This window comes from Larus michahellis, chromosome 3 (genome assembly GCF_964199755.1).
Source record: "Larus michahellis chromosome 3, bLarMic1.1, whole genome shotgun sequence".
Lineage (NCBI taxonomy): Eukaryota > Metazoa > Chordata > Aves > Charadriiformes > Laridae > Larus > Larus michahellis.
The window spans coordinates 9471462-9499437 of NC_133898.1; the positions used below are offsets into that span (position 1 = coordinate 9471462).

General features: G+C 37.0%; 1 protein-coding gene across 7 annotated transcripts in view; it reads left to right on the forward strand.

The window, feature by feature from the left end:
• USP34 (ubiquitin specific peptidase 34) overlaps nucleotides 1-27976 on the forward strand; it is a 135631-nt gene that overhangs the window by 83955 nt on the left and 23700 nt on the right. For 4 of the 7 annotated variants that reach the window (XM_074578512.1, XM_074578513.1, XM_074578516.1 and 1 more), the window contains 22 exons: nucleotides 600-724; nucleotides 1813-1965; nucleotides 2606-2710; nucleotides 3836-3891; nucleotides 3992-4112; nucleotides 7669-7852; nucleotides 12714-12877; nucleotides 13930-13995; nucleotides 16062-16208; nucleotides 16297-16353; nucleotides 16452-16529; nucleotides 17269-17363; nucleotides 18361-18533; nucleotides 19130-19283; nucleotides 20640-20718; nucleotides 22247-22300; nucleotides 22396-22491; nucleotides 24066-24130; nucleotides 24228-24303; nucleotides 24408-24455; nucleotides 25191-25256; nucleotides 26769-26849. In XM_074578512.1, coding sequence (XP_074434613.1) covers nucleotides 600-724; nucleotides 1813-1965; nucleotides 2606-2710; nucleotides 3836-3891; nucleotides 3992-4112; nucleotides 7669-7852; nucleotides 12714-12877; nucleotides 13930-13995; nucleotides 16062-16208; nucleotides 16297-16353; nucleotides 16452-16529; nucleotides 17269-17363; nucleotides 18361-18533; nucleotides 19130-19283; nucleotides 20640-20718; nucleotides 22247-22300; nucleotides 22396-22491; nucleotides 24066-24130; nucleotides 24228-24303; nucleotides 24408-24455; nucleotides 25191-25256; nucleotides 26769-26849 — 2243 coding nt within the window. Of the gene's footprint in view, nucleotides 1-599; nucleotides 725-1812; nucleotides 1966-2605; nucleotides 2711-3835; nucleotides 3892-3991; nucleotides 4113-7668; nucleotides 7853-12713; nucleotides 12878-13929; nucleotides 13996-16061; nucleotides 16209-16296; nucleotides 16354-16451; nucleotides 16530-17268; nucleotides 17364-18360; nucleotides 18534-19129; nucleotides 19284-20639; nucleotides 20719-22246; nucleotides 22301-22395; nucleotides 22492-24065; nucleotides 24131-24227; nucleotides 24304-24407; nucleotides 24456-25190; nucleotides 25323-26768; nucleotides 26850-27976 lie in introns of all 7 variants that reach the window. The other 3 variants (XM_074578510.1, XM_074578511.1, XM_074578515.1) reach the window with 1 other exon arrangement.

Below are 27976 nucleotides of genomic sequence, written 5' to 3' on the forward strand. Positions count from 1 at the left end.
CAATAGCCACCTTTATTCCGGTTTACAAAAATCATTCTGGGCCCAGAATTCCTTGGAGCTCTCCCCCTCTTGTGGAGGTTTCTTACAAAAGGTCAAAATGACCTGTGTCAGATTAAGCCTGTATCAAAGTAATTATCAAAAGTACAGCACAGACGTGCGTAAATATAGGTATCTCCTCCTAGCTTTATACATTGCCTTCAGTTTTTCCGCTTTGTTCTCCCCTGAGGATGTTCATGTCTATGAACTGGAATTCTCAGTAAATGCCGTGTATCACCTACTAAAGTCTTACTTTTAGTTGTTAAGAAGAAAGGAACAGATATACTAGTGAGCCCAGGGAAATGTTCACGTTAAGACATGATGCAAGCCGTTAGCAAAGGTAATACTTAGAGCAATCTCATTTAGATGTCATCAGTACTCGAGCAGTCAGTACTTAGAAACCACATTGGTAAAATTCTCAGTTTAGGTAGTATCGCATCTACCAGTAAGGATTTAGTCTTGTACATTAGCACGACTGAAATATGTGCTTAGAAGTATCCTCAACCTAAAAAGCCTCTTCTGTTCGTTAGAGCGTGATTTACTCTTACCTCATTTTCTTTCAGTCACTCATTATTCAATGTGGCTGTTGGTGAGTTGGGCTCACTGCTGCTCCTTGGTGAAATCCAGCCTGGCAGACAGCGATCATTTGCAAGACTGGCTAAAGAAGCTTACCCTGCTTATTCCAGAGGTGTGTTAAAGGAGAGCTTGTTGCATCACTAATTAGTGCATAATAGGGAACAAGTTTCATTAAATTCAAAACGTGTTGTTTCCTGCTAAAACTAGGCAGGATCTGGCTCAAGTTACTTGTAATCCTGTTTAAGGAGTAATCCGTTGTAGCTAAAATACCATGTAAGATGGCACATTTGTGGTTGATTGCAAACCAGTTCATAAACTCTTGTCTTTGTTCTTGGCTTCTGTTTGAAGGTAATTTTTTCATTGTCATTAGTCGAAATTTCTGGGTGATGCCCTCTAACGTGGATTAGTCTATATATACTTCCCCCATTATATTTTTTTTCAGCTATACTTTTTATCACAAAATGAGGTGAATGACGTCGATGTGAAAATGTTTGTCATTACTGAATCTTTGCCTAGTTTTAAGGGGGTTTTTTTGATGTAAGAAAAACCTGAAAATTGCATAAAGATATGCATAGTAGAAAATTTTTCTATTTACTAGTGATTGCTTAAAGGCACAACATGGACATGGTGTGATAATTATTACCTGCTGCTTTATTACTCGAGCACAGAAAAAGCTTACCTGCTGACTCCATTTAAAAACCCTGAAAAAGAAAGAATGCAAACTTCCAAAGCGGGATTAGAGTTAGTCTGTGAATATTTTTCTGAAGACTAAAAGAAAGAAGAAAATAATTCTTCTAGTGAAATTAAACAAACTAACCATACAGTTAGGAATGAGTAAGTGTAAGTTCCGGCGTCACACAGATTTCCCTGATTTGCCCAGATGTGATATTTTCTGCTTAGCGATATTTCTGTTTTACTGGCTGTAATCTTTACCGTAGAAAATATGTAACTCAAGAGACAAAGGGCACAGACAAATCAGCTTTTTTTGTTAGAATGGTCGGTCTTTTTTGCATTTTTCTGTAAGTAATGTACATGTACGTTATTTGTAATACGTGTTTTTAGAAAGACGTTCTACCTTTATAACCTGAGAGGTATTTTGAGAGGAACTTAATTATGTACACAGGAAAGAAAAGTCAACAAAAGAAAAAAAATCTTCTAAATAATATGCGTAATCATTTAATTCTTTTATTTTTCATAAAGACTGCCGTTCGCCATGAGTCTTGCAATGGTTTATACAAGTTATCTCTCTCTGGTCTGGATGGGGGAGACTCAATTAATCGATCCTTTCTGTTGCTGGCTGCATCAACTTTATTAAAATTTCTCCCTGATGCTCAAGCTCTGAAACCAATCCGGGTAAGAATTTAAGAAATTACAAGACTTTGTCAAAGATCTATTTAGACCTACTTTTGTTAATATAAAAATAAGAAATGGTAGCACATATTATCATTATGTCTGACGTAGTGCTTCTGATATACTGAGATATTAAGACTTTAGATGCTTCCAGAAACGTCACAAAAGTAGTTAAAGCCGTGACACTTTAAAAAACAGAGTTTTAAACTATTGATATTTTTTAAAAAAATTAAAACCATCTGCAGAAGATTTTGCATTATTTGACTCATTTTCAGAAGAGTTTAAAATTAGGCTTGTACTAACGAACGTTGAAATCAACAGAAGTTTCTCATGTTTAGTCTAATATCAAAAAATTTGCAACCTGCAGTGGTTAGGATGGAGTCAGTACTATTTAATTATTTTTTTTAAGTGTCTGGCAGATCATCCTGCTAATCTTTAAAGAAAATTAATAAATATTTCAGAAGAAAAATAGAACGTGCACTGTTAACCGTTGTAAAATACATTGTTCCTATACTTGGCTTATCTTAAATAGGGGCTTGTTGAAAGTAATATTCTTGTAACGGTTACTGGGTTTACTACAGTTTTGTCATACGCAGTTATTTTGTCCGAGGTACTTCAGAACAAAAGCAACTTCTTTTCACAGATAGAGGATTACGAAGAAGAAACAGTGCTGCGACCAGGTTGTAAGGAATATTTTTGGCTGCTGTGCAAACTGATTGATAACATACACGTCAAAGATGCAAGCCAGGTAGGTTTTGCTTTGCATTCATATGAATGTTTGCTTTTTTAAAATTCGGGTATTCAGGCCACTTTTACTTCAGTAAGAGACATTTTTAGTTAAGATACGGTGAACTGCTGTGAACAGCTCTTGGAACTTTGCCATCTCCCGCCTTTCTTTACTCTCTGATGTGTATTTAGTAGCTCTTGGCCAAACAAAGCTTCAGATACTGAACCTGTAGAGTCAAGAAGCGGGAATGGGTATAATACACAAAGAGGGTGAACTCAGGTGAAGGTAACTGACATTGGGAATACTGTAATTATCTGAGAGATTCACTGTTGATAATTTCAATGCGGTCTAAGGAGGGGGTATTCAAGTATTTGACTAAAGCTGAAAGAGCAAAAAATTTCAGTTAACAGCCACTCGGGAGAGGTTAGAAAACTTTTTCACAACTTCTGAAACATCTCTAAAGGGTTAAAGCTACCTTTTGGGCAAACTCTGCAACTGCTTGTGCTGGCTGGTGGCCCTGCATAAATCTCTCTAGTTCATTCTGAGTCTTGTGGCAGGAGTGTGGGAAGAGAAGAAAGGCAAAGCCTTGATCCTCATTTCTCAAGAATGGAAAAGTCTTTGTCCTCTCTTAACTCTGCATCTTCCCAGTAGAGGCAAAAGTTTTGCCCCCCCCATCATTCCTCCGCTCAGTTTCCTTCCATCTCTGTTTTATTCATTGAATCTCTCAGCTAGGCTGCAGTCCTGCCTACTTCTGCATGTTGCTCAAGCAAGAAGTCGGACTTTTCAACTTTCTGACGGCAAATTGTGTGTTCTTGTGAGAAATAACAAAGGCTTTAAAATAGTACTATGCCATTTTTTCAGCATGGTAGATATAGTATATTTTGTGGGATCTGGAATTGAAAGAATAAATGTTACTTCATTTGAACTGTACGGCACCGATTTTAAAAAAACAGTTTTATCGCATTTATAAAAATGTATTAAAATATTGTTGCAAGCATGTTTGAAAAATGAGTTTTAATTGTCCCTGGTTTTTCTGTCTGCAATAAGAAAAGCATAACCATAGTTTCAGACTAGGCTTATAAATTGTAATTCGTGAAGTACGTAATTATTTTCCATTTATATTCCATTTTCTTTATTTTTAATCAGACCACGCTGCTTGACTTAGACGCACTAGCAAGACACCTGGCTGACTGCATTCGGAGGTAAGGTTTGCTAAAAGTAATTTCACTTGTAAATTGCATTATATTTATTGTTAGCGGGACAGTGTTTTAACATTTCTTTTGTATATATGTGTACATATAGCAGAGAAATCCTTGACCATCAAGATGGTAATATAGAAGATGATGGACTTACAGGACTACTTCGTCTTGCAACAAGTGTTATTAAGCACAAACCACCCTTTAAATTTTCTCGTGAGGGCCAGGTAAGAAAAGGACACTGAAAGACCGTAAAGAGATCAAAATAGTATCGTCGCGTCTTACGGTACTTTCTTCGTTTCACCTTTTTTCTCCTACTTTAATCACAGGGATCGATATATGAGAGTATGTCATATTTCTAGCCTTAGGATGATGGATAAAAACACACATATCATTCATTATTAAAAAGTAGCACGTACAGTCCCTTCCCTTTCTAACTATATTTAATTTCAGGATAGAGTTCCTACATCCTAGAAATTTTATTTATTTTCATTTATTATCTTTAAATGTTTTTAGTATTGATCAGTATTAACGGGTTTAAAAGTCATTAACAACAGCTGCTTTTTGACCATATCCTGGGACAGTTGTGATCTAAAAGCAGCTTTTAAGTGCTACATCTACACAGAGGCAGACACGTATTACAAGAATATTACATTCCACCTCTGCCTGTAAGATGGGAGAGTGGCTAGGCAGAAGCAGCTGCTAAAGAATTTCTACTTTGTGTTTTGGGGCCATATTGTCTAAAAAAAAAAATATCAAGATCACTTACACCAATGGTTTTTGCTGTAGACTGTACTGAGCTTATGACTGAACCTTTAGTGAGGTTTGACCAGGAAAATAGTTCCCTGTGTCCAATTATGTTGTATATATCCTGTCTGTTACTCTGTCTGTTGTCATAACATGTCCATGAAGGTAATTCTACAGTCCAAAAGTTTTAATAGTGCCCACATTGTGCACTACCTACCATAAAGTTACATTGCTGACAGCATTTTAAAAGACTACTACTTTGTAATTTTCCCGGAATAACTCTATTTTAAGTACAGAGAGCTTGCAGATTAAATGAGGAGCAAGAGTTCAGTTCACAGAGTGCTTTGTGGAGAATGATGTGGTAATTAAAATAGGAGAGGTATGCAAAGATCAGGTTTATGTAGGCTGGAGATATGAAAAGTACAAGAAGAAAACAAAATGGAAGATTAAGTAGAGAGGAGTGATGCTCTGCAGAATCCTAAAGTAGGTTGCACGTAAGTAGTATATCACAGGGAGGCCAGAAATCCGATCGGAAAAATGGATGAGTGTGAACAGAGCAGTATCCACAACAAACTTCTCAAAAAGAGTTTGGCTTGGCTGACAGGGTCTTTGAACGTTTTCTCAGACTAAGTTATGATCTTATGTTATTTTTTTTTAATTCTGAACATCTTTTAATTTTTTAATTAAGAGCACCTATTAACTGCACATGATAAAGTGCATTAGTGAAGAGTTTTGTCTTGTGTTCAGTGTTACAGAACAGGATTGTGAAACCACATGCTTCCCTCTGAGCAAAGGCTGGTGGAAAAAATACCCAGGAAAATACACTGGCAAACACTGAAGATAGTTTAGACTTGCCCAGAGGAATCTGATGTTCCGCTGTGCCTTTTCTTCCCTACAGATTCCTTTTCTTACTAAGTAAACAAAATTATAGTTTGGCAAATACTGTCAAACTTTAAAGGTCACGTTTTGTGACAATATTGGATACTCGATCTACCTTCTTTCACGTCTTTTATAGATAATCACTGCCTACCTTATTCTGCACGAAGTGGACAAAAATACATTTTTAATACACGCTAGCTAGCACATCTTCACTAGAAAGGTAGATCTTAAGGCCACTTTGATGGTAAAGAGACACATTTTTAATAAGATTTTGCATTCGGCCTCTGAGCAAAATCATCTGTAGAGTTCTTTGTCTTCCCTGCTCCAACACGTGAGAATTCAATAAGCACAAATGCAAGATTGAGAGTGTTAATCAGAAAAAGATAGATCCGGATCTCTGAAGTTATGGCTTTTCTACTCTGGGACACCTTCATGTGGCTGGTGCGTTAAAACACCCGTTTGACAAAGGCTGCAGCTGAAAGCACAGCCTCAGACTCCCCTGAGTGCACGCAGCTGGTTTGCCGATGAGCAGTAATCACGGACACCTGACAAGCACGGCCAGGCATCAAAAGGAGTGGGGCTGCTGCCCCCCAACCACTCCTGGCGCAGACTAACTACCAGCAAAACAGGTACCTATCTATTTATTTCTAATTTTATGCATTTGCTTTCTCCAAAGTGTGGAGAAATCTGGAAGAACTTTGGCTAGCAATATTGGCCAGAAGACCAATCCATGTTATTCAGCTGTAAAAATACGACCCTGGTTGTAAGATTTTCTATTAAGACTATGGAAATTTCCCTGCATGCTGAAACAAGGCTTCTAATGGTGATTTTGCTGTGTGCTCTGCAAGCGCCCCTTTTTTGAAATATTTACAATTTAGTTAGATTTTACAGCAGAGTCTGGCCTTTCAACCTTAAGACTTCTTAACTGAATATTCAGGAATATACCCTGAAATTCAGGGGAAATTCAGGAAGAACGCTTTTTTAATTACAGTCTAGAAATTGTAGAATGAAGTATAATAGTTGGATTGGTAGCCTGTGCTCTACAAATGGAGGAAGAATTTTGTCCCTAAAAAACAGCCAAGAAGGTGTCTTTGAGGAGAGAAAACCATCAAAATTCTACAGAAGAGGAGGATTTATTGCCTGAATATACAGACAACTAAAATGATACACTACTAATATAATTTACTGATTAAATACAACTTGTTAAGATTGCAGACAGTGTACAGAAGCAGTGAAGCGTAGGCTGTGGATCATGTCATCAGACAAAGTATGCACATGAATTGCTGGTTGTTTAAGGAAATTTGTTGAAATATTGCTTTATAAATTCTGCTCAGTTTCTTCTTTCGTGGTCTCTCATTATACCACTTAAATGACTAATTAGTAACGTTCACCTTGTAGCTAAAAGGTGGAGGAAAGCCTTTTCTGCGCTTCTTTAAAGGTGCTGTAGTTGTGGAAGAGTATGACCAGCATTCTTACAAGATCTATACAGATCTCTTTTTTTCTTTGTTGTCCTTTTAATGTTTTACTTTTGATTTCATTTTATTTAATTAAATTGCCTACGTATAGAAGGAAGGTATTGAAGTTTGGACAGATCCATCTCAGTTTTTTAGTTTATTCACGTGGGACGCTAAAGATAAATAACAATGTGTAATATGTGTTTGTCGTGCAAAGGCAACCTGACCTGGTACAGCTGTGTTTGGTGCCTTTTGTGGTTCAGTTAATATTCCAAACAAGAAACAATACAAAAATACACTTACAGTACATGTGGTGCATAATTCAGTGCATGTTTTATAAAACTCAAACTAATACAGTGATTAAGGTCACCTGCTGTCTTTCCCTAGAAGAAACTAGTCTCAAAGTTACCAAAAATACATGTGTATGGTTTGTCAAATTAAATTATCGGTCATGAATCGAGCATAATTTGTCGTTCTTTTTGAGTGGACATGTTTCTCTTTAGGCCTTAATGCGTTTACACGTGTGCACTTTATGTAGTATAAAGAAAATTTTTCAAATTCATAATTCAGAACTTGTACACAAGTCAGAAAGTTTTGTAAATGAGAGAGGTCTAGAAGTTTCCAGAAGATTGCTAATACATGACTGTCGTCTTTTAAGAATGTGGTCAAGCTGCTAAACCTGCCGATTGAACTGTTTTTACAGGAGTTTCTGAGGGACATCTTCAATCTTCTGTTCTTGCTGCCAAGTTTGAAAGATCGACAACAGCCAAAATGCAAGTCCCATTCTTCAAGGGCTGCGGCTTATGACTTGTTGGTAGAAATGGTAAAGGGCTCCGTGGAAAACTACAGGCTGCTCCACAACTGGGTTATGGCACAACATATGCAGTGTAAGAACCCATATTCATATATAGCTTTTGAGTATGTTTTAGAAAACTAGTCCATTTTCTGTTCATTTTGGGTGTGTTTTGAATTTTCAGATTTATAAAATTCAGTAAGGAAAATGGAAGTGTACTCATAATACGGGCCCCCATTCTGAAAACTGTGTTCATGATGGTGATGGCTGCCCACCATTGTGAACACTCCTGCAACCACGGAGTTTCCATTTCCTCTTGAAATACATCAGAAGTGTCTGCAGTTAATGACTTTCTAAAAATAATGATCTGTTAAGAATGCATAGGTAGAAACAGGGAAAGGAAAAGGTGACACAGAATATTTTTAGGCTTAAACTGAATAGTCCTGCTTTCCAAAAGGAGTAATGAAGTAAGACGTTGTTGCCACTAACGCTGCTCTTAAAATTCTACTTCGTAGCTCTACTTCTTATCCACCATCACTTATGGTAGCATCACAGAGCAGACGAGGCATCTTTTGCTCACCTAGCAAATGAGTGTATTTAATCGCGTGTATAATTTTCAGATCATCTGTTTTTATATATGGGTTATTTAAAGTATATGGTCCTGTTAAATGACACTAACACATAGATAACATTGTTAGAGTGGATTTAACATGTTTTACTGGCTTGTGCTGGATTTTAATTTCTGTTTTCCCTTTCTAACATAAAGAAACCTGGTATGTTTATGCGTAAACCAAAGTCTGTAGACCCCACTGAGGTACTGTAGGCGTGTTGGGTGTTAACAGCACTGCTGTGTTTCCAGAGTCTCTGATACCGTTGTAGCTGAGTTTCAGTCCGTACCCAGATGTCTGCATACAGTGCTAATACAATTCTGTTATGCCTCTTGGCTTTCATGCTTCCTGTGTTTTGGAAACTCAGTTCCTATGTATAATATGTAAATTACCAGAATTTGAAGTTAGTTAATATTTTATCTTCGATTTGCAAACTCTTGTTATGCATTTTTAGCTTGACAGGTTTCCTTTCACATGCCCAGTTTAAATTCCTGTAACCTGAGGACCTGTAATTTATTATAATCTATGGAATTGATTTAGTGCCTTACAGTTCAGGAAGCAAAAGAGAAATCTGATCGTAATAATGTTTTGTGTGCTGTACTCATATGCCTGGGGCCTTCTAAAAAGCCTCCAAAGTCTCTTATGTTCAGCAAAAATATTCTGAAGAAGATGTTTTATGAAAATATTGGATATTTCTGTTTGCTGTGAGTACAGCTGCCGCTGCTGAGGTTGTCTGTATCTCTCCAGGTACAACCAGTGATTTTTTTACAGTTAGTATTTTTCTCACTCCAAATCCCAGTAACTCCTGGGTGCTGAAGTTTTCTGAACATTTACCACAGTTGGTGCTTTCTCCCAGGTTACTCTTGTCTGGATTGTCTGTTCCTTCCTGAGTTCTCCCAAGCCATCTGGTCTCTGCTTCTGCTCCTGTATCTCAGGTTCACGTTAATGTTAATTTTCTGACAACTGGCAGAGTGCCATTGTCTCTTTCGTTGAAGTCTTGTTATTCCATTGACGTGATCCAAAGAGCCTTAAAACTGGATTTTACCACTTTCCTTATCTCTGTAATCTTCTTAGTCTTTAAAAATCTCTTCGTCTTAGGCCCATCTCTCCGTTCTTCTTAGGAGAAACATTAAGGAAAATATCCTGTCTTTGGTTTTAATGTTTTAGATTTGCGGTTCACTGGAGAAATTTTTGATGCTGCCACTTGTACAGTTGTTGTCCTCTGGTCTCACCAGTTGCTATCACTGCTGTTCTACCATTTTTTCTCACACTTCTAACTGATGGAAGCCAGGATGCTCTTAAGAGATGTGAGCAAAATAAAGTAAAAGGAAATCTAGTATATTTTCCTTGTGACAGAAAAAACCCTATTTTCGGGTTCCAATGAAAAATGCTGTTATTAAGACTCTATTTTGGCAGTCATATCAGTACATATACAGTACAACTGTATACTGTTTTTCAGACTTATACTAGTAGGGATAATGTAAAGTAGTTGTACAGTTTTACCTGCTGCAACAACAGACCAAGACTAATAAAAACCTCATTGAGTTCAAAGGAAGGAAACAGGACCAGCTGCTTTGCTTTCCGGGAAGTTTAAGATAGTGTCTGATGTTTGGAGCAGAAGTGTGATCAGAAGGTGGAATATAGAGAAATGCACGGTCATGTGAAGAGGAAGAAATTCAGTTTTATTTTGCTTAACATAGAACGTGGATATTGCAAGTTTTGTTCCAAGTTTCCCTATCTTTTCCTGAGAAAAGGCTGTTTTCTATAATGACAGTGAGAAATAAAGAAGAGACATAAACGAGACACAAATTTACCTTTCTAGTTAAGATCTATATGGAAGAAGGAAAGCTTTTATTATCAAAATGAAGACAGTCGCTTAAAAATCCCAGGGTGGAGAAAACAGGATCTTCCTAACAAATTCCGTGTCAGATTTCTGAAAGCCCTTTGTCAGGTTGAGGTAGGAGGAAGACACACCCAACTGTTCTCATGAAGTGTGAAGAATTCCTCTGATTTCTTTGTAATTACAACTTGATGAGCTATAAGCACAGTGACAGATGCTGCGTCCTGCCATCAGAAAGGGTGAATTAAGATGTTGCAATTTAAGGATTTGGGTTAAAGGAGGGAGGTTTGTGGTGTTCTGTCATGCTAACGACTTTCATTAGGAGGTTAAAGGTGGAGGAGAGCTTTGTTTCAATTGGCCGATCAGCCCAATGTAACCAGGTAGCGTGAGGTCACCTACTGAGATTTGTTGAAACAGGGGAATTAAAACTCCTTCCTGCCCCACTTGACGCTGCAGGGCTAATAGTTGTTTTGATGCCAATGCCAAAATGAAGATTACAACAATTCTTTGTTGTGCAACACAATCTCTTGTGGGTCTGGTCTCTGAGGATGCGAGGATGTGTTTAGAGCATGCCAAATAGTTTCCTGAATTTATAGTTGGTAATATGAATTGAGAAGAATCCTTAATGAGCCTTTAATCTTTGCCAAAATAATTAAGGATTTAAAATTTAGATCTTGAATGCGCGTAGTTTTTGTGGATTATAAAATAAACCCAGACTACTTTTTTTGCTTTTTTCTTTATCTCTGAGCATATACTTCAACAGAGGTGCTGAATTATTTGTAGGACACTTGACCTTTTTGAAGAATGAAATCCTTGGAGATGAACAGCAAAGCTAGATGCATTGCAAGCCTTTGTGTCAAACTTCTTGCGTACCAAGGAAGATGGGCTGTGGTGAATTTCTTTGGACTCTGGATTAGTTCCTCTGTAATTTAGTGCTTGTGTCATCAGTTGCCTCTGCAGCTCAAATGCTTAATTCCCCACTCCTTTCTCCTGCGTGGGATGCTTGGAAGAGAAGCCTGTTGGTGTCCAGAAGCAGCACTAATCACTTCCAAATGGTTTGGCTGGCCTGGTTACCATCTTCTTGACTGGCAGAGGAGGAGAACTTTCCCATTCTTCTGATTTCTTGGCAGCCATATCAGAAGAAGGCTTATTAAGAAGAGTCTGTCAGACTTGCCTAACTTGTCTAGTGCCGTGCTGTGTAAGAAATGGATTGCTACAGCTGGTACGAAATACAGAGGAATAGAAAACTTACGGGAAACGAAAATGTCTTTTTAATCTTATTCTCTAGGCAATTCGCTTCTAGATTGCACATTTCTGTGGCGTATGTGGCTTTGAAGTGCAGTAAAGCCATTCCTTCTCTTCCTATACAAACTATTCTCAAGTTTATTCAAGCTTGTGTATAGCCACCCACTTTATTTCACTGCACTTGTGTCTTATCTCTGATAAGCATCTATCCGTCTTTTGCACAGGTCAAAAAGATCTCTAGCTATCCTGGCACCTGTCATAGTAGATATCATTCTGAAACCGGCTTCTCTTCTGAACGGAAAGGTCTCGCTTCACGTGCGGTTCTCTCGGATACCAAATCGGAAGGGAAGGCTCCCTAACTTGAGTCTGGGTGCAGAGCCTCTGCTTTGCTTTCTTTCAGTGTGATGTTAGGGGTGCCTAGGAACGGGTGGTGGAAATTAGGAGTAATTTTTGTGCTGAGGGAATGACTGGTGTGTGTTTGGGAACTTGGAAGCATTGTGTGTTATCAGATACGAGTATGTTCTCAGTGGTTTAGGCAGGGCAAGTGTTGTGAGAGAGCTGCGATTGGCTTGTATTCATAGAATCACAGAATGGTTTGGGTTGGAAGGGACCTTAAAGCTCATCCAGTTCCACCCCCCTGCCCTGGGCAGGGACACCTCCCACCAGCCCAGGTTGCTCCAAGCCCCGTCCAACCTGGCCTTGAACCCCTCCAGGGATGGGGCAGCCACAGCTTCTCTGGGCAACCTGGGCCAGGGGCTCACCACTCTGAGTAAAGAATTTCTTCCTAATATCTAATCTAAATTATCTACTCTATTATAAAAAAACCCTTGTGTATAAAAAATGCCTAGCAGCCCATGTTTAGAATTTATGGGTGCTCTCGATGATGGAAAACATTATGTGGTTTTACCAAACTTTAGTTTTAAAGATAGAGGCTGGAAGACCACTACTATGTGTAATACTACCTCTAGAACGAGTGTGAGGGATGATGCTGGCCATGAATAATGCTTTGGAGGGTGCAGCAAATCACTTGCAGCCCAATGTGGCACCTCGAAAGGCTCGCTGCTGTATCAAATGATTTTCCAGATGTACATACAGTGCATTTTCTTAAAGAGCGTACAGTCTGGCTCGTGCCTGCAAACATAGAATGCCTAAACAGGATGTATTTTATTAATGTACATATAAAGCTTTTAATTGTATGTATATCTTTGGAAATTTTACTTTGAATTTATTTTTTCTGCATGTGTGACTCTTATTTTTTCCAGCTTCCCATGCACCTTACAAGTGGGATTATTGGCCACATGATGATGTTCGCGCCGAGTGTAGATTTGTGGGTCTAACGAATCTTGGAGCAACATGTTACTTGGCATCCACTATTCAGCAACTGTACATGATACCAGAGGCCAGACAAGCAATTTTTACTGCAAAGGTATGATTTAGGCTCTCGTGTTCCTTCGGTGGACTTTGGTAGAAATTTAAATTTAGAATCAGCGCAAATGCTAATGAAGTACAGACTTAGTTTTAAGACTTTATTTCTTGATAAAGAATATTTCTGCAGGAGTTTAGTTTGCTTTTTGTTCAGCTGGATTCTTTTGCTGATATCTAACATGAAGAGGTTTTTAAAAAAATATATTTTTAATACAGTGTGTTCTTAAGGTGGTATTGTAATAAAACACATTCTCAAACTCATCATTCTGTTGCTATCAGCTATATTTATTCAAGATTGGTTTTACTGAATTGTCTGTTGTTTCTTAACTCCTAATTTGTTGTTTTGTAAGAACAAATGTTATTCTTCTTGAATATTTATAAAGGCCCAGAGCATGTATCTCATGCTACCAGAAGCACAGCAAGTCCTGTAAATTATTATACATGCTCAACTTCCAGAAATATTATAGTATTACTTCTAGCTATTTATAGTAAAAGAGAAAGCTTCGGTTTAGTCCCTGACATCAACAGGGCACATATAATGTGTGAAACACCCTAATTGGCAGTGACCTCATAATTTTTTGTTATCATTAAGTTACTGGTAGTTGTCATTTAACTTCATCTACAATTACCCATTTATAAATAAAAATAAAAAAATAAAATGAAAGAGGGAAGCTGCTGGTCTGCGCATGAAATGCATTAGATAGAGGGTTGATGAGAACTCCCACAACATCTATGAATTGGAAAAATTCCAAAATTACTACAGTCTCTTGTGATACCTCCCCAAAAGCTCCTAGCTGCAGTAAATTTTTAGACAATAGAGTTACTTTTTGACTTAGGTTTAACATTGATGTGCCAAAAAATGAATAGGTAGTGCTTTATATATAAGTGTAAAATAGTGTACTGTGTGTTCTTACACACAGTCATTTTTCTTTATTGTTCATAATAATGCGGTAGGCTTTTTACTTAAAAAGGTGATTGCTTCATCTTTTTAAGGGCTGTTTTTGGAAAGTTATAACCAAAAAGATAAAGTCTTCTTTTATGAATTTCTTTTAGTATTCAGAAGATATGAAACACAAGACCACTCTACTAGAACTCCAGAAAATGTTTACATACTTAATGGTAGGTGTGAAAAAGGGTATTTTGTGAAGTATCTTATTTTGGGGGAAGGGGGGAAAGAAGGCAAGAAAAACGTAGTTACCATTCTATATGTAAATTCTTGGCAGCTTAAGTCCATTGTGCCCAAGTTTTGAAAATGAGTGTCTTAACTGAAATAGTTTTTACCCACTTTAAAGCTGTCATTCAGCAAATCAGTTAAGCCGACATTGGCATAATGGTTTTCATGAAGAAGCAGTGTGAAGCCTAATGCAAGATAGGGTTTAATATTGGGCACCAAGTCTCATGAGCAAGAACCAGCTCTCAAACGTTAGTTATTCCGTTGCCCAGTCCCTGAGTGGGCCAGGACCTCCCTGGCCAGGCATCTCCTTGGTTGCAATAATGGAGTGGCTTGAGACAATGGACCGATTTGAAACTGGGTAATTGACTGTGCCTTCCCAACGAAGTATTTGACTGATCGTTACGGGAGCCCCACAGGTGGGAATTTGGGACAGTTCTACTGTTGCCTCTGCTGTGTATAGTCCTATTTCCAGATTGACTTTTCTAAACGGTCGATAGAAACTGTTCCTGCAGAAATGACCACATAGGACAGTCTTTTATACGGATTTAAGATACTTAAGAGATACTTCATACATAGTTAAGGTGAATCAATAGTAATGAATTACACAGATGCCGGGGAGGTCACATAGGACTGGTGGATAATAAGAATTTAATTCTGGATTATACGAATTTACCAAAATGGTGAGTTGAGGAGTCTCTCTGGGTCTAAACTACTGCAAGAACCTAGCCACAGACTTCCATCACCACCAAACACCTACTGGCTGTGCTGTTAGAATGTTTTGATTCTGTATGTGAGCACCATGCCAAGATCCCAAGAAATGATTATTTTCTTTTTAACAAACGCACTGCCCTGAGCGTCTGTCTGACACCACTGTCGTTCATCCCATTTCACATGGACCTTGATGTAAAGAGTTCTGAGCTTGATTCTTCATTTAATCATGGAACAATTTGTTTGCCCCAGTTTCCCTGGTGATAAAATAAAATACATTATTTTTGTTTGTTGCATTTTCCTTGCTCCAATATTTTAAAAGTTAATCTGTTGAAATAAAGTGTTAAAAAGCAACTAGCATTTTCGAAATTCCAGAACCAAACAAAATTGAGGCATTTCACAGGTGTTCACAGTTGTTAAAATAGAGAAACATTTCTGAAATAATGAAAAGAAAACTGAGGAGAGCTGACTGGTTTTGCTCTTGGCACTGGCTTTTGCGGAAGAAATTCCTAATCACTTTGAAGACAAGTAGAGGAAAGGAATTCAGGCATATAGTGTCTGCCGTGAATCATAGAAAAAAAAATACTGAGGTATTTACATAAGCATAAAATAGTACAGGAACATAAAATCATGTGAAGATTTACCGTTGTTAAAACCTTGAAGGAAGTCTTGCCACGCATCCTTAAAAGAAAACAGTACGTATAGTGTTGTTTACGAGAGGAAAGTTCTTTCTGCTGTAAATAAGTTCTGCGTTCCCAGCGTGCAAGGCAGTGGAATGGGGCATGTATTCTAAAGAATTGCTTTATGCTGCACATTCTTTTCTCTGCATGCAGTTGAGAATAGATGATACAATTTTATACCATAGAGAAGGCTGAATGAGAATTGAGCGCGTGTCCAGAAATACATAAAAACAGGCTGATGTTCCTCATATTCGATTTTGTATCTGAACAGATATGCAGGAACTGGATTGTCGCATCTTCAGCCAAGTTCTTTTATTTTAATGATTCATTTTCTTAAGTATTTATTAAATATTATTTAATACCATTTTACAAATGGTATTTTAATAACGAATATCACAATATTGATAATCAGATCGTTAAAAACTGCTTTACGTTAGATCAGAAGCATTTCAGCACTTAAACAACTTTGTTGCCCAATGGGCATATGGAGATATTGTATGTAAAAGTGTATCCTTTTGAAAACAGACATGTGTGTGTGTGTGTGTGTGTGTTCGGTACACCTGTGTAACTTCAAAATATAAGGATTTGTGTTGATTTCTTTTGCTTGATTTTGTTCCCTAAAGGAAAGTGAGTGTAAAGCGTATAATCCAAGGCCTTTCTGTAAAACCTACACTATGGATAAGCAGCCGCTCAACACTGGAGAGCAGAAAGATATGACCGAGTTCTTCACTGACCTAATAACAAAAATAGAAGAAATGTCTCCAGAACTGGTGAGTTATTAAGAGGGAGCAAAAGGGAGCTTGAAAACTTATGGATTCGCCCAGATTTCCTTGACAGAATGTATTAATTCATTCACAGAAAAATACAGTGAAAAGTTTGTTTGGAGGTGTTATCACGAACAATGTTGTTTCTTTGGTAAGTATTCCCTACCCTTATCTTTTCAAGATTTTTTTTTTTTTAACTTCTCAAAAACAGTTATTTCATTGCTCTTCTCTTTCGTTACTGCGATTTAGGACTGTGAGCATGTAAGTCAGACTGCGGAAGAGTTCTATACAGTAAGATGCCAGGTGGCAGATATGAAGAATATTTATGTAAGTAATGGCAGACTGAGACACGTAGCATAGATCACACTTATTAATGAGTGCCGTCGAGTATAAGAGACTGCACCGTGTGCTCTTGACTATCTTGATGCTTTCTGTATCTGTACTCGAGTTTTGGTGTATTTCTGCGTTGATATTACCAGGTCGTTTGGTCAAATCGTTTCATCTTTTCAATGCAACGTGCTGTCAGCTGGTGCCATTTGGAAATGACTATAGACTGTGAGAGTCAGGAATCACTTTCTCCCTTCTGTGTTCTAAGAATGCTATGGACATGTTTTATATGGGAGAATTGTGAATGTCAGAAGATTTGATATATACATGTACTATTGCTTATTAACACCAAAATAATTTTTAAGTTTTTGAGTTTTTTAAACAACTATTAATCCCCACACTTGGAATTTGAATTTAAAGCACTTGAATTCTTGGGGACAGCTTGGAATATTGAGTACAATTTTTCTGAATTGGTTCCTTAATTTTGTGTTTGGGTTAGGAACTGCTTTTCCTGTCAGACTCTTCTCTTAGTTGACATGCATGCTCTTTGTGCAAACTTTTTGATGCCTTTGGCCACCTTTACTTTCATAACTTACGGAATTGTTACTTAAATTTACGGCAAGATTGAAAGAGAGGGGTTTGTAAAGCAGGCCATGCAAGCACAAGATATAAATATCGAAGATAAAAAGAAAGAAGGAGTTTATGGTTTTGTTTTGGTTTGGTTTTTTATTATATGTAGGAATCTCTTGATGAAGTAACTATTAAGGACACCTTGGAAGGTGACAACATGTATACATGTTCTCATTGTGGGAAGAAAGTGCGGGCTGAAAAAAGGTATGAATAAGAACAACTAAACATTCCTAATGTTTCTTTTTAGTAAATTACTGTTTGAATTAGAGTAATCCTTTAGATGAAACGGGACTGTGGTTTCATTCAGTTTGCTGCTGCGTATGCCTGGGAGGATGTGGTACCCGTGCAAATAAGCTCGTAACTCAGAAATCAGATTTCCGAAACAAAGAATACCAGGTATCTGCGCAAAAGATCACCCAAACAGTAAAATGTTTGTCACCTTTTTTTAATGTAAATAAAAAGAAATTTGTAGAAATCATACCTCTCCAAATCTGTAACTTTTCCCATTTTTAAAAGATCAAATTCTTTCAGAGTTTGTTCAGTACTTGTGTTATTCGTTATGCAGAATTGCTCAGGTTTCATAGGTAACCGCAAACTTCTTAATTAAAATTAGTTTTAAAAATATTTCCATATTTTAAAAAGTTTGCTAAGAAAGAGAATGCTAAATAAGAATTTTACGTTGTCTTTATATTGCAACTAACGAATTTCTTTGTTAGAGATGAAAAAACCTCATAGTTGTTTTTGTAGCTGTTATAAATGACACGGGTGGAGTAACCTCCTTTAAAATCATTAGTGTGAACGTTATGAGATTTAATACCAGGTACGTTCCCCACTGAAATTTGTCCGTTACAAGATAGTAACTCCGTCTGATGAGAGGGTTTGCGTTGTTAAATTCGTTCACGACTCCTTTTATGATATCATTTTAAAAAATTGTCGTTCGTGCCATATGAGCATATTTGATGTTTCTTCCAAGGCATGACAATAGCCTAAATAGACTTGTTCGATAGGCTGAGTTGGACCTTTCTGCTGCCAGTGAGACTGCCCTGCTCGAGGGCATTATGATAGCTGAATTTTATATTTATGTGACTTAGCAACAGATTTCCAATTTTACGTTTGAAATAAATGTCTTGAAAATCCGTGTGAAAATACAGTTGAACTCTCAAAGCTTTTGTAGATCATGATTATTTTCTTAATCCTTCAGGGCATGTTTTAAGAAACTACCTCGTATCTTAAGCTTCAACACAATGAGATACACGTTTAATATGGTAACCATGATGAAGGAGAAAGTCAATACGCATTTTTCGTTCCCTTTACGTTTGGATATGACACCTTACACTGAAGATTTCCTCATGGGAAAAAATGACAGAAAAGAAGGTATGCCTCATAAAATGAAGTCAGCAGGCTTTGTCTCCTTCATCTGTGTACCGCTTTCTGGATACATAACACATGCGTACAATTAGTGATTTTCTTTTTAAGAAAACAAAATCAAATGTAAGTTTTAATCAACCTATATTCCCAAAGTCACATATTTTATTTAGTAGCAGAAAATTATTGACATAATTGACAGACAGTTATGTTTCTTTTCATGCACTGTTCGATTTGAATTATTCTTAAATTTGTTTTTAAAGTATGAGAGAAATTACAAATAGTTACATAGTTTGTCACTGCCCTTTTGCAATTTTGCAGGGTCATGCTCGAATGTCAGCAAATGGCTTACTGTTATCATAAATAAGATGTGCTAACTTGGAATAGTTAGTTATTAGTCCTGCTGTCTTGAGTAGTGATGCTTTGCAAAAACAGCTGGGCCTGTTTCATGAGTTGGGATCTCTGCTGCTTGTTCTGGGTATGGAGTTTCTGGACGTCTTCGTTGTGGAGTTTTGAAAATTTAAGTGCAACTACAGGAAAAGTGTAATATTGAAGTTCGGGCGTTCAGGAAATAACTGATTAAATATTGTATTAAATTCTTTCAGGTTTTAAGGAAGATGGTGAATATTTGAAAGAAACGGAAAGTTACGAGTATGATCTGATAGGCGTAACGGTTCACACAGGAACAGCAGATGGTGGGCATTACTACAGTTTTATCAGAGATATAGTCAATCCCCATGCTTACAAAAACAACAAATGGTGAGTTAAGCAAAACAAAATGTGATAATTCCTTACGTTTAAGTAACTAAAACTTGTTGACTTTGTCAGATGCAGTTGTGTAAGAGATATGTGCTGTAGCTTCTCCTCAAAAGCACGAGATGTTGGATAGGTGTAAGTACGTTAATTTGTTAGCACACAAGTTTGTGTAGCTGTAAGAGTTGTGGAGCGCCCTGGACACAGGGGCAACAGGAGCGTGTAGTAAGAGTTAATAGACTGTCTTCATAAAATCTGGTTGTTAGCTGTGAGCACACAGCTGCATTTACGATTGTGGAATTTGGACCTTTTCATTTTGTGTGTTTTCAGCGAAACAACAATTTGAATTTTAATTTGCTTTAAACTCCTTGCATCCTGTGTGGCAGAAATGGTGTTGTATCCCTAGGTTATCTAAATCTGTTCTTATTATGCTTTTATATGTGGAATTAGTTTCACATGTAATTTTCTAGTTTATCTGTCTCGTGATCTTATCCTATTGGCCAGCTCCTCCTGGATGCAATTTACAGTGACGTACTGGAATATTTGATAGCATTTATTTTTCTGTCCTTTCTTTGCAAAGATTAAGAAAAGAGACAGGAGCTTCTTAAACATAAGTGATAGAAAGCTGAATAAATGCAGTGTAGTATTTTCTATTTAACCTATGGCATCCCACTTCTAATTTGGAAACTTCTGCACACATCGGATAAATCATGGTTGTAAAGAGGGAGAAAAAATTAGGGGATGTAGCCTGGGAAAGAGGTGAGACGTGGGCATGGAAATAAGGGAGGGTCTTGCTAGGTGATATAAGAAAGCAGGGAATTAGCTCTCCCAGGCATTTCTGGAGGTCGTATCTCAGGTTCCCAGCTGCGGCCATGGAATAGGAGACAAGATTTCCTCTATTCCTGATCCCAAGAACAGCTAGCTGGACCATTTTTGAAATGGTTCCAACCAGTGGCCCAATCCCTGCTCCAAATAGTGTACCACTTTTCTCCATCCACTGCCAGTTTGGGTTCTACTATTATATGGAATGGATCTCCTTTTTAAAATTTTTATTTCCATTTCACTCAAATTGAAAAGGAAAAGGCAAATCTTGGCTGCATTAAAACCGTATCTGTACCAGAGTCGGGCTGGAAAAATGAGGACATTAATGAGACTCCTGATTAAAAGAAAACCAAGGAATGTTGAAATGGTGACTTCCTGATCTTATTGAAAGGAATTCACTTTTGGGATCCGTTTTTAGTTTGCTGCGATTCAAACAAGATATTAGAAATTAATAGGGATACTTTCATTTTAAGTGTTTGTTCTGCTTTATTTGCCCTTGGAGACAAACAGCGGTTGTTTCAAAAGCTGACTGTTTTACAGGTATCTTTTCAACGATGCTGAAGTAAAACCATTTGATTCTGCCCAGCTTGCTTCAGAATGTTTTGGTGGAGAGATGACTGTAAGTCATGACTTTTATTTTTGTCATGTTCAACCATTACCATGTCTCTTCTGAAGACTTTCATGAAGGATTCCGTAGCGTTCACCTTTTGGTCTGCCATCTGTTGTGTATGCAGATGAAACGGTTAGAAGTGGTAGCTGGGTTTTATTAAACTTCTGATATCTTTGTTGTGCAGATGATACTTTATCTTAGGTCTGAGTAGATAGCTGATCTGCCACCATCCATCTCTTCAAAGGGTCTCCCCCTCCTTCGGGGGATGAAAGACTTGTCAAAGCGAGACTGCTTGCGGGCTGGTCGTTAAGCTTTCTACTTTTTCTACGCTTTCTGCAGAACAGAAGTTAAGCTGATAAAGGAAAAGGGTCTTAATTTCTCCCGTACCCACTATCATATTTATTTAATTTGTGACTATGCATCCAGATATTTTTATGGAGTTTTAAAAGACAAGTGTCAGAAGTATAGCGTAGGTATTGCTAATGAATCAAAATGAATGAGTGGTCTCTCTCCAAAGAAGAGGTGTTTCTGTACTATATCTGCTTTTCATCATCCTGTTATTTATTTACTTATAAAAAAATATGCAACTAATATAGGAATCCTTTGCTTGCATGGTTTTGCTTGGAGTGTGGACTGACAGAATAATTACTTCAAGCTTATGCCTGTTCTGGAAAAACAGGGCTTTTTGATCTTTGTCTGTGCCTCGAGTCAGTAATTTCCAGATTCTGGTCTGTGAACCTCTTACGGTCAGATCCTTTTCCATTGGTGACCGAACTGAACTAAAAACCTCTCAGATCTGTGTACACCTGTGCTTTTGTTCAGCAGCAAAGTGTGAGCTCTGATATTAGCAAGCGAATTTTCAAGCTAATGGACCTACAGGCTTAAATAGTTTTGCTTGTTCCTTTTATTGTAAGAAAATAAAGTTTCTGAAGTTGATTTTTATTTGCTTTCAGTAGTACAAGGTTGTTTTTAATACAGTAGCAGCTTTGTCTCTTGGGTCAGCCTGCTGCCCTTTGACATCCGTCTGAATAGTTCTACACAGTATCAATACCAATAACTGTTGAACAACGCTCAAACGTTCTCAGGTTATGCTTGAATTGATCATTTTTTAATAATTATATATTATTACATAAAACACATTATTAATAATGCATTCTCTTACTAAAACAGTCCTGTGAATAAGAAAAATCCTCTTGTCTGATAAAGAGAATACGCAGAAATAAAGCAAAAAAATTATTTTATTTGGCAAGCGGATAAAATACCTGTAGGTACCTAAAAAAAGAGAAGTGTCAATGAGATGGATGAGACAGGAAATTGCACGAGATATGGGTCACAATATTGCTTAGCAACTTTAAAAAATCAGAATAGGCCACCGTAGAAGAAGAAAAGAAAGAAGACTGCTTTGAGCAAGAACTAAATTGTCAGCAGCCTCTCTACAAATGCCGTGAAATAATTTGCTTGCACGTTTATCTCAAACTGTCAATAACCAGGCCATTAAAAAAGCTTGTAATTAATGGTTTTACTTTCTTCTTGACAGACAAAAACTTATGATTCTGTTACTGATAAATTTATGGACTTCTCCTTTGAAAAGGTATTTCTCTTCCAAACACTTGTTATATGATTATATTTCTACTTGCATGATTTATCTCTCAAAGCAAAAATTATACAGATGTTTTTTTCTTAAAGACGCACAGTGCTTACATGCTGTTTTATAAACGGATGGAACCAGAGGAGGAGAATGGCAAAGACTACAAATTTGATGTGTCATCAGAATTGCTGGAGGTACAAGTTGATTTGTTTTAACACCAATTTTAAAATACTATAGGAAATCTTAAACAAATCAGGAATCAGAATAAATATAGGAAAACAAATGAAATCTAAATAAGATGACAATCGTTTCATTTAGCTGTCTTCCTTAGAAGAGTGGTGTCTGATAGGAAGTAAATCAAGATTTCCACTATATGTAAATTTTAGATGTTTTCTCATTCTGTCCTGTATCTTCTAATTCAGGTAACAGAATCATTCTGCTTCATATTTGTAAAAAATGGTAGAACACTGTTAGTTTGGGTTTTGTGAGTGCTTATCAACATTTTCTGAACAGTTGCAGTATTTTTGTTAACTACCATCATTTTCATCCTTCAATTCTTCAACAGGTTGCTTTAGCAGAATAGTTCCAGCTGTTTGTTTGCACTTTTGCTAGTGGGATTGTGAAAGTCTAAGTGAAAGTGATCTATGATCCGTGACTATTTGTGCTTCTTACTCAAAGTGAATCAGTCAGAAAAGGATCCCTGCCTCCCCAGAGTCGCAGAGTAGCCCAGGTGTTAGCAAAATGGGTGGGGGAAACAAATCCCAGTAACAGCTACATCTCCCTGTTCTTCCTGGGCACGAGGATACCTGGCTATTTATGTAAAGATACTATTTAAGCCATGTATGATCTGAGGAACTGGAAAAACCATCTCACAGGAGCAGTGTATTTCACTAGGGATCTCCCTGTGCTAGATACATCCCCACTAGGGGATTTGTAAAACAGTCTTCTCCCTTTTTATCTCCTGAAAAGCCAGTTTTCCTGCTCCCTCTGGCCAGAAGGATCGCTTTATCATCCGTCACATGTTATGTTTTGAACTTAAAAAGACTCTTCATCCCTAGCCAGCAAATCAGATTCTGCTTTTTATCCTTCTCGGTCTTAATAATAGATTTTTATCACAGTTAAACTTTTAAAATATGTGAAAAATACTACAAATGGATTTGGTCAAAAACATCATTTTGGAGAGAGGAAGAGGGGGACCTGGCATGTAATCCTTTTCTGCTTAACGATGAAGACTCAAATCTTACTCCTTAAAAAATTTAACAAAAGTTCCCAGAGCTTGTCAGGCTTTGGGTGAGAACTTGAACCTTTAGACTTGAACCTTTTCCAGCTAGGCCGCTGGAAAGTCTAACTCATCTCAGTGAAACGAGGTGTTTAGCGAGATTTTCGGGTTTTTTAAGTTATTACACTATCGCGGCCATCAAAATATGGTCTTAAACTGTGGTTCTTTTTTAACATGTTGGGCCGGTTCTCAAAATTTCAGCCTAAAAATGTGAGTAATTCAGTTGTAAAACTGAGGTCACAGAAAGAGGAGAAAGTTCTGAGCTCCATTCTGCAGTCCTATGGCAGGCAAAACTAATATTCGCCATCGTAGGAATAAAATAACTTTGAGCCAATCCTTTAAAATGAAGAAAATGTTTCCAGAAATAATTTTTCCTAAGAAAAAATTCTGTTTTCTCAGCCATGGCAAGCATTTAAATATTCGTAATATCATGCTTATGTAGTGAAATAAACTGCTTTCTTGTATCTGATGTTAGCATTTTTTCTTCAGTGGATATGGCATGATAACATGCAGTTCCTTCAAGACAAGAACATTTTTGAGCATACATATTTTGGGTAAGTTTTTCTTAAAAAAATGTAATATTAATGCTTCTTTTCTTCTTGCAGATTTTCATTATTTATTTTAATTAACAAATAAAATTACTGACTCTAGGTTTATGTGGCAGTTGTGTAGTAGCATCCCAAGCACACTACCAGATCCAAAAGCGGTTTCCCTGATGACAGCAAAGGTAAGTACTTCAAAATAGATCATGCTTATTTTAAATTTTACCTTGTTTATGTTTTAGTTCAGGCATTCTGTAATTAATGGTGCAATTTATATTTTTTTTTCCAGTTAAGCACTTCCTTTGTGCTAGAGACATTTATTCATTCAAAGGAAAAGGTACTCTATTTACTTGTAAATTCTCATTTAGTAGCTGCATGAATATAGTGAAAAGTATGTCTGTACTTTTTCATTTTAAAAATGTGATTTGGAGATGTAGTAAGTACCATTGAGAATACCAAGTTAACGTTTAAATGGTGTCATTTAATGTATTTATAGTAAGTACTGCACAGTGGAAAAAATGGGGGTTCTGGTTTTAACTTACTTGCCTTAGCAAAGTGTTGGGAACAACGGCTCTTGTGGTGTTCTCATTTGAAAATTCCTGGATGATTCGCATCTTAACAAGCACTTGTTAAAGTCTGGTGTGGAGAGAATTGTTCACTGTTGAGCAACAGTCGTGCTCGTGAATTTTGAAGATATAAATACTAGCGTGAACAACAAGAAAGTTCAATCTGAACCTTCTTTATTCTCAGTCAGATGTTACTTCTTTCTCGTCTGTGGTGGCATAATGCTATTAATTCTGAATGGTCTGGGATTAGTAAGAATATGGTTGCAATTCCAATTGGGAGAATTCCCTGGGTAGCTACTACATGTTACGTGTACCTTGCATTCCTTTCAATCTATGTACTGTTATTTTTGTGTAGGTGCAACGTACTACTGGTTTATAAAGGGTTTAGTGTTTATAACTATATTCTTAAGATTCGGTGTTCTGACTTACCATTTAGAAATGTTTAAAGATGAAGTTGCAATTGATTATGTTAAGTCATAGGTTTTTTTCTGTGTTTCTTTTTACAGCCTACAATGCTTCAGTGGATTGAACTGTTAACAAAACAGTTTAATAACAGTCAGGCAGCTTGTGAAGTAAGTGACTTAGGAACTCAGCAAAGTACAAACCAACTTTCTATATATTGTTTAACTTTCCTGGAGGTTCGTATCCCTGGAATATTTTGGATTATGAACTACTGTATTTGGCGTACTTGTGCACTGTGACATGCAATTCATCCTCTCTGATTACTGCAGATTCTGGGGACTGACTTTGACTTTTATTTTCAGACAAAATCACTTTGTCACAGGAATAAGAGAGACGTGGTGTCACAACCTCTTAGTTCAATTGGTTATTGCATACTGATTTGTGTAATTAAGAGATGTTCAAATGAAATCACACAAGAGAAACGGAAAGACAGCGCCACGTTTAAGGACTAGAATGGCAGCGCCTGGAGTTGAATCCAAGGGAAGAGGGCAGTGAGATAAATGGAGAGTGAGCAATGGAGAGGTTTAGAAAGGGAATAAGAACAGCTCGTGTCAGACTTCACTGAAAACACATCCATACAGCGCCTGGTTTGTGAGGCTCTGGATCTTGAACCCAATGTGTAGAAAGACTGAAACTCTTAGAAGAAGGAGGAAAAAAAAACGGAGGAATGTTTTTATATAAAATTTTTTCAGGACGCTGCGTGAAAGGTGTCTGGGACGTAGTTGAGAGGGACTGAGAAACCACAGAGAAAGAATTCGCTGTAGCGTTGGCAAAATCAATTTTGAGATACTGAAGAAAAGTTTGTGATAAACTCTCTGTGATAGTTTAAATGTACAAGGACCCCAATATGTACCGTACCCTGGATTAGACCTTATTCAGTAGAAATGAATAAAATTAATTGTTCTTTTATAAATTGATTCGAGGTCGTTAAATGGTTGTGTAACACTTGGTATTCAGGTGATGCAGTTCTGTTAGTATCGTGTGGTTCTAAGATGCTTAAAATGAGTGAAGACATTTAATATAGTAAAGACTATTCAGGTATAATTAAAATAAAAGGAAGAACTTGGATTCTTTATTGAAAACTGTCTCTCCTTGTGACTAAAACAAAATTCTGGGAGGCAGAATACTCAGCTGTATTATTTGCTGAGTCTAACTTTGAATGAATCATTCTCTGTTATTTCTGTACCTTTTCTGTCTCTGGAGGTAGTAAGGCTTTTCCACATGTTAAACTGCAAAAGGGATCTAATTCAGGATCTACATTCTTATTTAAGCCTATCCCTATTCTGCAAGATTTTTCAGCCTATGCTTCATTGTAAGCATTGTTTTTTATTCTGTTGACGTAACTTTTCAGGATAAGCACGTCCTTCCGGGTAATTGAACAATGGCATCATAACACAGGGATAAGAAGATACTGGATATAAATTTATATTTATGTTTATGCTATTGATCTTTATTCCTTTCTTCTCGCGCACGGAAGACATTTAGATTTCCCTTGGATTAAAACCTGCTTATTCCTTAATAATAGTAACACCAATTTCTCTTCAGACTTTAATATCATGCAAAAAGAAGATTGGACTAGAACAAGTTTGGAACAAAACTAACAAAGTATGTATCTTCTGCAGTGGTTTTTGGATCGTATGGCTGATGATGATTGGTGGCCAATGCAGATTCTAATAAAGTGTCCCAATCAGATTGTCAGACAGGTAAGAAAAGATGTTCCTTTGTAAGTCAAGTGCCTACTTAACCCGTGAGCAGAAATGGACAATTATTATGACACATACAGTGATGGTGAAAGTTTTTATTAATACCTCTAATTGTCGTCTGTTCCATTTTTGCGGATGATTCAGAGAATGTGTTTGGCCATGGGAGTGTGATTGTTTGAAACAAAATCAATATCAATATAGTGCCACAGGCGTACAGTTAGCATCACAAAATGTCACAATAGATGCAAGTTAAGGTTTCTACAGCTCCCTCATCATCTCTACAAATTTCAACACTTTACATAAAAAACGTTTCGTTCTGAATGGGTTCAACTATAATGCATCAAGATACACATTCAGAAAATAATAATAAAAAAAGTACATTCGGTACTCCTCAAAGCTTCTATTCTAAACTTCTGCATTTGTTTCTCGTGAGTAGATTTAATTTTATAATATTACGCCACAAAGTTTTGTTAGTAGCCTTTTCTGGAAAATTTTAAAATTGAAAAAAAGCCCTAGTAGCATTTGGATATTCACAGATACAAATATTATTAATAGTTTCACTTACAAGTTACACTTTCTTTGCAAGTTGTTTAGGTAAAAACTTTAGCAATTACTTTCTTTCACCTGAATCCTTCAGTTGGGTTTCTGATTATTATTAATATTTCCATATAAAACCATACATAGTTCCTGTATGCAACGCATCATTAAAAGATTATATTTCATAGCGAAAATCTATGCAAGATCTTAGGCAAAGCTCTAATCCTTGATGAATGTTTTGTAAATTAAAAATTACAGGGAGGAATTTCCTTAAAATTTTCACGTAAATTCTTATAGCCAGGGGCCAAATAAAACAAAAAATTGCCAAAATTATCTAAACATTTCAGAAAACAGAGATAGAAGAAAAAACAGTGTTTATGAGCCGCAGTCTTAAGTCATGTTTAGTAGTGTCCAGTGCACAGCATTATTAAAAACTGGTTTTAGGGTTCCTCCATCGGATCTGTTTATTAAAACCGGGTTTGACTACTGTGTTAAAATACGACGTGTCAGTACACCGAGAAATGGAATGTGGGCGTCTCGATCTCAGCTTTGACTTTGAATCACCTGGAGCTGGAAGTGGTGCTTGGAGA